Below are 12,648 nucleotides of genomic sequence, written 5' to 3' on the forward strand. Positions count from 1 at the left end.
TAGCCTCAGCAATCAGACAACAAAAAGAAATAAATGGCATCTATACTGGCAAGGAAGAAGTCAAACTTTCACTATTTACAGGAGACATGATACTCTATGTAGAACACCCAAGAGACTCCACCAAATAATTACCAGAACCAATACACGAATTCAGCAAAGTCATAGGATATCAAATCAATGTACAGAAATCTGCTGCATTTCTACACACCAATAATGAAGCAGAAAGAGAAATCAAGGAATTGATCCCATTTACAATTGCACCAAAAACCGTAAGATATATATGAATAAACTTAACCTAAGACGTAAAACATCTGTACTCTGAAAACTATAGAACACTTATGAAAGAAACTGGAAAAGAGACAAAATGGAAAAACATTCCATGCTCATGGATTGGAAGAATAAATATTGTTAAAATATCGATGCTACCAAAAAAAAACACTACACATTCAATACAATCCCTATCAAAACAAAGCATTTCTCACAGAGCTAGAACAAACAATTCTAAAATTTGTATGGAACCAGAAAAAGACCCCAGTAGCCAAAGCAATCTTGAAAAAAAGCAAAGCAAAGCAGGAGGCATCACAATTCCAGACTTTAAGCTGTATTACAAAGCTGCAATCATCACTGGCACAAAAACAGACACAAAGATCAATGAAACAGAACAGAAAACCTAGAAATGGATTCGTAACTATATGGTCAACTAATCTTCGACAAAACAGGAAAGAACATCTAATGGAAAAAAGATGGTCTCTTCAACAAACGGTGTTAGGTAAACTAGACAGCAACATGCAAAAGAATGAAACTGGACCATATTCTTACACTATATATAAAAATAAATTCAAAATAGATGAAAGACCTAAATGTGAGACAGGAAACCATCAAAATCCTACAGGAGAACACAGGTAGCAACCTCTTTGACCTCAGCTGGAGCAACTTCTTGCTAGACATGTCGTCAGAGGCTAGGGAAACAAAAACAAAACTGAACTCCTGGGACTTCATCAAGATAAAAGTCTCCTGCACCATGAAGGAAACAATAAAAAAAACTAATGGGAGAAGATATTTGCAAATGACATATCGGATAAAGGGCTAGTATCCAAAATCTATAAAGAACTCATCAAACTCCACACCCAAAAAATAAATAATCCAGTGAAGAAATGGGCAGAGGACATGAACAGACTTTACTCCAAAGAAGACATCCAGATGGTCAACAGACACATGAAAAGATAGATAGATGCTCAATATCATTCATCATCAGGGAAATACAAATCAAAACCACGAGATATAACCTCACTCACATCTGTCAGAATGGCTAACATGAACAACTCAGGCAACAACAGATGTTGGCGAGGATGCGGAGAAAAGGGGAATCCTTTTGAACTGTTGGTGGGAATGCAAACTGGTACAGCCACTCTGGAAAACAGTATGGAGGTTCCTCAAAAAGTTAAAAATACAACTATCCTATGACCACAACTGCACTACTAGGTATTTATCCAAAGGAAACAAAAATGCTCATTTGAAGGGGCACATGTACCCCAATATTTATAACAGTGGTATCAACAATAGCCAAATCATGGAAAGAGCCCAAAGTCCATCTACTGATGAATGGATAAAGAAGGAATAGAATTTAATGATTCATCACTTATATACAATATCTAGTGCTCATCATAAGTGCCCTCATTAATTTAACCCAGCACCCATTTAGCCCATCCCTCCACCCAACACCCCTCCAGCAACCCTCAGTTTGATCACTGAATAATATTCATGGAAAATTCAATGAACTATTACTCAGTGATCAAAAAGAATGAAATCTTGCCATTTTGCAACAACATGGATGGAACTGGAGAGTATTATGTGAAGCGAAATCAGTCAGAAAAAGATATATATCATATGATTTCACTTATACGTGGAATTTAAGAAAGAAAACATGAACACAGGGAAAGGAAAGGTAAAATAAGATAAAAACAGAAAGGGAGGCTTTGGGGCACCTGAGTGGCTCAGTCGGTTAAGCGTCCGACTTCGGCTCAGGTCATGATCTCATGGTTCGCGAGTTCAAGCCCCGCGTCTGGCTCTGGGCTGACAGCTCAGAGCCTGGAGCCCGCTTCAGATTCTGTGTCTCCCTCTGTCTGCCCCTCTGCTGCTTGCACTCTGCCTCTTGCATTGTCTCAAAAATAAATAAACATTAAAAAAAAAACCAGAAAGGGAGGCAAACCATAAGAGACTCATTATTCTTTTTAATGTTCATTTCTAAGAGAGAGAGAGGCAGAGCATGAGCGGGGCAGGCAGGGGTGGGGGGGCACAGAGAGAGAAGGAGACACAGAATCCAGAGTAGGCTCCAGGCTCTGAATTGTCAGCACAGAGCCTGATGTGGGGCTCAAATTCATGAGCTGTGAGATCACAACCTGGGCCAACATCAGACGTTTAACCAACTGAGCCACCCAGGTGCCCCCATAAGAGACTCTTAAATAAAGAGAACAAACTGAGGGTTGCTAGAGGGGTGTTGGGTGGGAGTATAGGCTAAATGGGTGATGGGTATTAAAGAGGGCACTTGTGATGAGCACTGGATATTGTATGTAAGTGATGAATCACTAAATTCTATTCCTGAAAACCAATACTATACGTTAACTAACTTGAATTTAAATTTAAAAAAATCCCAAGTTCTTCTATTGTAGCCAACTGTACTTAAACTAGTTAAGCCTTTGACAAGATTGGAGGGAGGGGCAGTAAAAAAGGCAATAAATACTGACATATATATATATATATATTTATATAATGCCAAGTGACTTGTTAAATGGGATTTAACATTATAAAACTGTAAGTACAGATCATTACAATTCATATATATGAAGTTTTAAATTTATAATCCCTTTCCTCAAATAAAAGTGTTACTAAATAAACACAGTATGTTACCTTGTTCAGTTGCTTCTTCTTCTTGTCTCATCCATCCAGACTGTGGACCTGAAGAATTCCTCCCTCGTCTTGAGTAATAGTTTTGTACATCTGCTGGTAGAGTCTTTCTCACAGCCCAACTAGATGCAGATGTCCACCCAGATCTATCTGCCGGTGTATCAAATGAGAACTCTTGCTCATTTTTCCGTTTATAGGGTTGCTGTTCCACAAACTTGAAAGACTCATTCCCTGAACTATTTGAATTCCCTGAGAGGGGTTTTCGGTTTTGCCACCGATTTTCATTCTGATCTGTATACGCAAAACCACCTCTGTAAGTGCCTCTGCCACGGTTACCTCTACCACGGTTAGACATCCAACCTGAACCAAAGTTTTTATTCCAAGAATTCCCTGAATTTTCATTTCTGTTTTCTTCCCAGTGAGAATCTTTTAACTTTTCTGGATTTCTGGTCCTTGGATCAGGCCCAGAATTTATTTTTTCTGTTACCCAACTGGGACAGTCATTTCTATGTTTGTCAGCAGAATTTGGATCCTCAGCATCTGGACTGATGTCATTTTTTTCTTTTCTTGTATTTTCATTCTGTTTCTCTGGATCGTTCTTTCTGTACCGATCATTTCCTCGTGGACATCTCCAACCATCATTTGCCCATCTTTCCTTCCACCGAGGAGAGTAAGTGTCTCTGTCATTTCTACTGAATGATGAACTCTTAATTTTTGTTCTAGATCTTGATGGTGACCTCGAACGAGATCTGGACCTAGACCATCTCCTCGTTCTTCTTTCTCGATCTCGATCTCTCCGTGACCCATCTCTATCACTTTCTCTTTCTCTGCTCCGAGACCTGGATTTTTCTCTTGGGGAGGAATCTTTCACTCTTGACTGAGATCTTCTGTTTTCTCTCGAAGTGTCTCTTTTGGGGGAGAGTGATGCAGATCTTTTGCCTTCCTTCGTGCTATCTCTTTTTGGAGATCGAGACTGAGATCGTCGCCTTTCTTTTGCGATATCCTGCTTTGGGGACTGAGAACGAGATTTTCTACGTCCTCTTGCAGATTCTTTCTTGGGAGATGGTGATCGAGACTTCCTGCTTTCTTTTCCAGTTTCTCTTTTGGGAGATGGAGACTGAGACCGCTTCTTTTCTCGTGCAGTGTCTCTGTTGGGAGACCAAGTTGTAGATGGGGAGTGAAATCTAGATCTTCGGGTACGAGGCTTTTTGGCTTTCTCCATCACATCTACTGGGCTTTCAGATGGCTGAGATACAGTTTCAACCTTTCCATTTGCAGGATCAGAAGATGGCATATTATTTTGAGAACTGTGCTCCACAGAATTTTCATTCAATTGTGTGGTACCAGCATTTACAGGAGGTTCAATTTCAGATTCATTCTGGTCACTGCAAAATGAATCACATTCCATAGGTATCATTTCATTGTTGTCCTCATTAAAATGCTTCTGAATTTGTTCAATGTGTGTGTTAGGCAATTCTGTAGATCTGGAATGTTCAACAGGAGATTCAGTCTTTTCTTCTAAAGATTTGTCTAATTTGGTGTTAAGATTATTTTTTAATAAATTATTTTCAGAGTCTTGAATACTATTCAAACTTTCTTTCTCTGAAGTATCACATGTTGCAATTATTTCTACATCTTCAGTTTCAACATGCTCAAGCAACTGAGCCTCTGAGCCCTCTATGGATTTTTTGCTCACTGTTTGTATAATTCTTCCCTCAGAAGATTCTAATTTGGGGCCATCTACAAGCTGTTCTGTTTTTACTGTTAAATCTTTATGATCAACAATTTCTACTATAGGACTTTCCATAACTTTTTCTTCATTAACCACTGACTCTGAATTCTCTGGTAACTCATCTAAGCTTGGTACAGGTTGGAATACTTCAACTTCAGATCCTGAACATGTAGGAAGATAATTTGAAGGATGATCTGTACATTTGTCTGCTTTTACCTCTGATTCTGAAGGTCCAGATGTTTGGTCTTGATTTTCCAATGGATCACCTCCTTTTCCAGAAATATTTTTAGGAGTCTCACTTTCTAAACATAAAACATTAGCCTCTACACTTGTATTTTCGACTTTTTGAATATCCTCTTCCTCTCCAACTAGTACAGAAGGATCTTCGGTATGAGACTCAGAATATGAAGATTCCACTGCTTCCTCTGTATCATGGTTCTCAGTATGTTCCTCACTTTCTTCTACCTGTTCATTGCAACTTCTCAAGCCATTAGCAGACTCATTTTCAACACTTGCTGGCACAGTACAACTGTTACTACTTTCTGCATCTGATTGGTGCTCTTTCTCTAACACAGGTGGTGTGTCAGATTCTGCTGTTTCTTCATCTACTGAATCACTGGAAGATGATTTTTCAGGGGGAGGTATAGAGCTCCGAAGTTTCTTTTTCAATAAAGGTTGTTTTCTTCCTCTTCTTACAGACTTCCGTTTTGGAGCCTGTCTTGTTTGCTTTTCTGACATGGCTGAAGAGGACACACTCACAGATGGATTGTTGTTATCTGGGGCATCACACCCAGAATTATTTGATACTGGGGATTTCTGGGACTGACTGACTGTTTCAGCTCTTGTATTACGTGTAGATCTCCTTGTAGGAGTTGTTGCTGCAGGTTTTCGTCTTGATCCTCTGGTGTTTGATGTACCAGAAGTTTGCTTCTTCTCTTCTCCTTCTTGAGTATGTGCTAATGCATATCCCTTGCAAGAGGTACCTAATGATATATATTTTTTTAAAGTAAAAAGTTTGTTTCAATAAATGATAATAGTCTGGCTTTAGCTTATGTTAGCATAAAATACATGTCTATAATAGAGTGAAACAAAATATACTTATGAATCAAATTATGAATAAGCACATAGCTACTAACATCTAAGTAACAGCAGGTATTTACCTAGTTATTTTAATGCTATGGAAATGAGTTATCACAAGATTTGAATTCATGTGGGCAATTTAAAGGGGTAAAAAAAAAAAAAAAGAAAATATGTTTGGTCTGACAACTACCATCTTGGTATTACGTAGGCAAAACGTAAGAGGAAACAAGAGTCATCCACAAATAGATAAAGACTGAAACTATTTGTTCATAATTAATAGGAGATGTAACTTCTAAAGATCTACATTTTGGACACTGAAGCCCTAAACAGAAAGGAGACTTCTAACCAGTTCCTCAAAGTATTGAAGATGTAATTTCTTAAAGTAAAAAAAAAAAAAAAATTCTAACTGGAACAATTTAAAAGTCAATGCCTGTCCAAATATTTACAGAAATCCATAGAACTTACTATCTACATTTTATTTTTATAGCTTTTCTAAGTCATTAACACTTTTTAGGATATCGAAAAAAGCTAATAATTTTTTAATAACTAGAAAACATTTCACAAACTTTACCAAAATTTTCTAAAGATATGGTACTTGTAGGAAAAATAGTTCTTGGCAACACAGAAGAGATGAGAGGAAGCACTTGTGTTTCAATATTCCAGGGTCTAAAACCAATTCTGAAAATTCAAAACAAAACAAAGACATTTTTGTTTAAATGTTTTAAAAAAATTATACCAACTATTTAAAATTATTCATTTTTCCAAATGAGGTTAGCAACTTTAAAATACAGTGTACTTAAATGATTTTTTGCCAAAATAAGTAAAAATGTAAATTCAAGGTTACTCATTGTTCAAAGATGGCTGCCAACTGGCTACAAAGAAAAACCTTTTAAAAGCATGTTTTTCTGATAAATTAATGGCAAGAGGGTTGAACGGTAACTTCATATATAATACATGTTTTTCTTTTAAGTAATTGAATGTAATATTTTGTCAAAAAAATTTTAGCTTTTATTCTTCTTCATATATATATATATATATATCTGTGTAAGCACCACCACCACCCCAAACCAAAAAACGGAACATTTCCACCAACCAGAAAGTGCCTTCATGCCCCTTGCACCGCCCCCCTTCCCTTTCTGGACAACCAAAGAGATAATTTAGCCAAGTTAATCAAATCAAGGTTTTAAAGAAATTAGCAAAGAGAAATCAGTCCATGAATAAATAACAAAACTTAGAAACAGAACAGTATCACTTGAATTTGAAGCATATCATACAGACATGGTTATCATATTTTTGTTAGATTTGTTTTATAGCATGTATCAAAAAGTAAAAACATCAAAATAAATAATTTTTTTTAGAAAAGAACTGATTTCTATTGCCTTATTATATTGTAAAGTTTCTCAACCTAAGCTCCTAGTGTTCTTATGGACCTAAGTTTCTGCATCAAAATCCAATCCACTCTCAGCTTTTTTCTGATTCTTATTTGTTCAGTTCAGGTCTCCTAACAAAAAACTACTTTATCCAGTATAAGGTGAGATTATGGACTAGGTGGAGAAAAGCTTCAAAAACACTGTGCAACTTGTACACACACAAAAATATAGAACTCTGAGATTTTACATTATATATATCTGGACTTCCTATTTTTACTTCTATTGATGCTCCACCATCATCTAGATGGTGAAGGTCCTATGCAGAACTATACTGCAGTTTATATACGGTAAAGTTATAACGTTACAGGAATAAATATAAAACTCAGGCAAGGACCTTAATCTTTACATGGGAACTTGAAGTATATATATAATACACCTAGCAATGTGACAGTAGCTTCAGGACTTAAACTAAGAAAGGTCTGTATTATAGAAAGTCATGAATGCCAGGGCAAAGTATAAAGAGTTGATCAAATAGTTATTGAGAAGACTCTTATAGAGATGTAAAGGTCATGACAAAAGCAGTGCATCAGCTAACAGCACAAAGGTAAGATTGGAATGGGGGAAACAGAAGGATGACAGATCTGAATACTATTATTAATAATGAATCTTATCATTTTGGTGCTCTCTCTTTTAAATGATTCAAATATCTTAATACTTATTAAACAGATAAATAGGGGTACTTTTTAAGGAGTTCTTTAAATAGCAATCTTCTTTAGGTATTTGAAACACCACGTTTCATTTGCACAAAACTTTCTTAGAAACACAACTATTGATTAAGATACCTCTGTGCTTAAGTATTTTAATGGTATCCTGTGCTCATGTTAACATGCGAACACTTTGGTAAACAATTTTTTTTTTTACCTTCCAATCCCAGGTGATGTATCAGGAAACCATGACAATTCCAATTCCTGTCTCTTCTGCCTAATCAATGTATTCATTTCATTGACCTCTATAAATTCTGTACTGAAAGATAAATTTTAGACCTTCATCAGAACTCCAAAAATTTAAGTTCGGCATAACAAGTGGGTTATATCATGAATAGGAAAAATTTTTGTACCTAACATTATAAACCACATTTAAAAGAAGTACCTTTTTCTAAACACCTTCAAAATGAATTCATTCCTGTAAATTTTTTACATTACAAATCAAAATTATATTGATTTGATTCATAAAAATAATGCTTGAATTTATATCTTAGGTGACAGGATATTTTTAAAAAGTCAATTTAGAATAATATCCATGTTACTGAGAGAAAAAGCAACACTATTTTCTATGAACCATGAACCAACCATGAACCAAAGCTGTAGCAAGCAATCCCAGTAGAAACTGTATCTGCAACAATTTCCCAACAGAAACTAAGTGTAAGACAAAAGGAAAAAATAGAGGAAGGTATAGTTACTGTAATCAAAACGGATATAGTTCAGCTTTTTAAAAGGCTACTCAGATGTTACTGTTTTCTTTGGTACCTTGAGCCAAGCTCTGAAATTAAATCATACAATCTTAAACCTGTCTTCTTCATTTAACCAAAGCTAAGTGTAAGTGATTTTAAAACCCCAACTTAATCTTCAGATTCCACAAACATCTACTTAGTATCCATATGCCAGTCACTACAGATTCAAAGACGACTGGATCTACTCTAAAAGGGTTCTTCTTGATTAAATTTAGCAAGTAGCTTTACTTATCTATCAAATAAAAGCCTGTGTAGAACAACTCATTATTAATGAAAACAAAACCCACTAGATCATAGGCAGTCATCACATAATACAGAGGGTCACAAAATAATAGGTGATCTCCTTCCTTGAACTAATTTATTTTCCAGGAGAAACAAAAACAAAACACAAGGTGAGCCTTTATGTTTATTGAGCCAAAACTTAAATTTTTACTGAAAGTTAATTATAATAATTAAACATCAAGTATAAAAGCATCCATTAAAAGTAATAAATACTAACCAGTAAGTTCTACAGGTAAAAGAAGATTCTCCAATGTGATTACTAGAAGAAAACATATTGGAGAAAAAATTTCTGAAGCACTGACTTGTACACTGATTTGATCTTCGGGGCTAGAAAAGTAAAAAGAAGTTAGTGAAACAGCAAACAAAAAACCTCCATAATTGGTAATAGTTATAATTTAAACATTTTGATATACCTGAGTTACAGAGTTATGTATTAAACAACCATAAGGTGTTATTATATAAGAAAAAGATTTTTGTTTGAACAAGCCTTATTAATTTTGTTTAATGTTTATTTTATTTTTGAGAGAGAGAGAGAGAAAGAGAGAGAGAGAGAGAGAGAGAGAGAGAGAGAGACAGAGGCAGAGAATCCCAAGCAGGCTCTGTGCTGACGTAGGGCTGGAACCCATGAACCATGAGATCATGACCTGAGCTGAAGTCAGACGCTTAAATAGACTGAGCCACCAGGTGCCCCTATTTTTACAAACCTTATTTATCTTTATTGTTGCATTTTTCTTTCCTTCCATTTCACTGTGTGTAGGGTTTCCTGTACAAAGACATAAAAAGATTCCGTTACCTTGTCTTAATTTTTATTTCAAAAGGTTGTAAACCAGTACTGATACTGGCATATACTGGCATACTGACAAGAGAAAATTAAAATATGTAGAAAAGTTAAATTTAAAATAATAGTATTTGCATTTATATAATTTTTCCAAATGCTAATTTTATCTTGTTAAGCTGCAGGTACAAAGAAAAAGCCACAACACAAAACAACTGGTGTGAAGCATGCTCAGAGCATCAGTATGAAAATTCTAGTCAACATTTTCTGGCAGCCTATGCAAACTTAAACCATCTTGTTACAAAAAAAAAAAAAATACACATACACAAGATGTGAAATTATTTAATATCAGTAACACACTTAATATGTTCTTTCCAGCTATAACCTAAAAATCAGGCAGTTAACTGACCTCAAGTAGGAGCTGACCAGAGAACTGGGATCATCAGCCCTTGTCAGCCATAAATTATGATTTAGCTCCTGGCACCAACATCAAGTACCCTCCTTCTTCCTCAAACTTTATAATTAAAATTAAGAAGTGCAGAAGTGTTGATAAAATAGCCCTCTGTTATAGCAATGTTTATGGCTACAATGCTTATGATTTGGGTATTTCTGGTTTTACCTGTCACATCTGCAAATTTATTTCAATGGATACAAATTTCCACACTAAGAAAAATAAAGGACAATTTCTGCTAACCACAAAAATTGTGTTAACATCTTTATAGATTACGGCTTCTAGTTGTTCTTCATGAAGCCTATATTAGTAGTCATCTTTACCTATCAATACACTTGTTGTCTGCAATAAACCGCTACTGGTACTATGGTCATTGCTCTCACCTCAGAACTCTAGAAAAAGTGTACAGTGAAAATGACAATAGGTCTTTTCAATCTTCTGCCTTGCTTGCCTCACAAAGGGCCTAGTGACTTTGTTAAAAATAAATCATTCTAGTGAGGAGGCCTGTTTCCTGCTCATGTAAAGACCATATGTATTTGGGGTGTCTTCTGTCAGTCCGGTTGGTAATAGGCTACTTTCTACTTAATAGCATACTAATTTCCATTTAAGTTACTACACAACAGCTGTTTGGTTTCCTGCTATTTTTGCATCCTTCACACATTTCCCACCCAGAAGTGTTCTAACAAATGTAATTTCAACAATGGGGAAAGAGGGGTGCTGGCTGAGTTCCAGGAGCTTATTTTCTTATTCATCAATGCATATTTAAAAGATGATAATGATTTTTTTTAATTGCATAAAGAAGCCAGGAATAAAAAAGTGTGATAGGTACCCAGCCACATTCTTAGAAGTAACTATTTCCTTCAGCTAGACGCAGTTTTGCTGTATTGTAGCTATACAGCGTCTTTTACACCCTAATGGGTAGGTAAGGTTTTGTTTTCATTCAGGTTTCATTCATTTACTACTTACTGAGTATATTGTGTTTACATAGCATTCCTTCACTTGCAAACCTATCTCAGGAAGCCATTAGAATGCTCTCTACAGGAAGAACTGTTTTCTGCCAATGTTAAATATGAGTATCTAGTCCAAATGGTATTTCACCTATTTCTGGGTAATTTTCAGGTAATTACTGAGCAACTCCAATAACAATCTCAAAAACATTCAATACTGGTGGATTTATCTAAATTGTGGTCTCCTAGAGACCATTTCACAAATCTACCCTACTAATCTACCTTTGGACAGCAATGATAGGCCTTTTCATTTCTTTATTTATTTTTGAGAGAGAGAGAGAGAGAGAGAGAGAGAGAGCGAGTGAGCGAGCGATAGAGTGCACACGAGCAGGGGAGGGGCAGAGAGAGAGAGAGAGAGACAGACAGACAGACAGAATTCGAAGCAAGCTCCACGCTCTGAGCTGTCAGCATAGAGCCCGACGCGGGGCTCAAACCCATGGGCCACAAGATCATGACCTGAGCCGAAGGTGGACGCTCAACCGAGTCACCCAGACACCCCTTTTCATTTCACCCCCCAAGCACCCCTTTTCATTTTTATCAATCAAGTAACACATGTATATACTTTAAGAAGTCAAACAGCACTTCTAGGCTTAAAGAGAAATTCCCATTCCCTAAAAGCACTCATCAAATCCCTTCAGTGTTTTTTCTAATATTTGCCTCTTTATTTCTAAATAACATGCTTATACTACTCTACCTTGATTTTTTTGGTTTCAGGTATTTTCTAATTTTTTTTTTTTTTTTTTTTTTTTTTTTTTTACCATAGCAGATAAAGGCTTTATTCTTCTACCACTTCCCTACCCACGTCCTTAGGTGCTTCCACCCACTGTTCCTTTTAATATATCAACATTTGATATAAGCAGTACTACATTATTGTAACTATATAAACATTATTCACAGCTGAACCATGAACTTAATTATTATTTTTCTTTTACAACATCTTGCTTTTCCTAAGGTTAATAACTACTTTTTTTTTCTCTATATTACCTATCATTGATATAACTAACACTACAAGGGAATGCAAATTGGTGCAGCCGCTCTGGAAAGCAGTGTGGAGGTTCCTCAGAAAATTAAAAATAGACCTACCCTATGACCCAGCAATAGCACTGCTAGGAATTTATCCAAGGGATACAGGAGCACTGATGCATAGGGACACTTGTACCCCAATGTTCATAGCAGCACTCTCAACAATAGCCAAATTATGGAAAGAGCCTAAATGTCCATCAACTGATGAATGGATAAAGAAATTGTGGTTTATATACACAATGGAGTACTACGTGGCAATGAGAAAAAATGAAATATGGCCTTTTGTAGCAACGTGGATGGAACTGGAGAGTGTGATGCTAAGTGAAATAAGCCATACAGAGAAAGACAGATACCATATGGTTTCACTCTTATGTGGATCCTGAGAAACTTAACAGGAACCCATGGGAGAGGGGAAGGAAAAAAAAAAAAAAAAAAGGTTAGAATGGGAGAGAGCAAAAGCATAAGAGACTGTTAAAAACTGAGAACAAACTGAGGGTTGATGGGGGGTGGGAGG

At 36.1% G+C, this 12,648-nt stretch overlaps 1 protein-coding gene across 4 annotated transcripts in view; it reads right to left on the reverse strand.

Moving 5' to 3' along the window:
* Positions 1-12,648, reverse strand: part of SCAF11 (SR-related CTD associated factor 11) — a 71,825-nt gene that overhangs the window by 7,664 nt on the left and 51,513 nt on the right. For all 4 annotated transcript variants that reach the window (XM_047868009.1, XM_047868008.1, XM_047868006.1 and 1 more), the window contains 5 exons: positions 9,583-9,641; positions 9,096-9,205; positions 8,008-8,109; positions 6,288-6,394; positions 2,908-5,619 (listed from right to left, as the gene is read on the reverse strand). In XM_047868009.1, the coding sequence (XP_047723965.1) occupies positions 2,908-5,619; positions 6,288-6,394; positions 8,008-8,109; positions 9,096-9,205; positions 9,583-9,641 (3,090 nt within the window). The remainder of the gene's footprint in view (positions 1-2,907; positions 5,620-6,287; positions 6,395-8,007; positions 8,110-9,095; positions 9,206-9,582; positions 9,642-12,648) is intronic.

This window comes from Prionailurus viverrinus, chromosome B4 (genome assembly GCF_022837055.1).
Source record: "Prionailurus viverrinus isolate Anna chromosome B4, UM_Priviv_1.0, whole genome shotgun sequence".
Taxonomy (NCBI): Eukaryota; Metazoa; Chordata; class Mammalia; order Carnivora; family Felidae; genus Prionailurus; species Prionailurus viverrinus.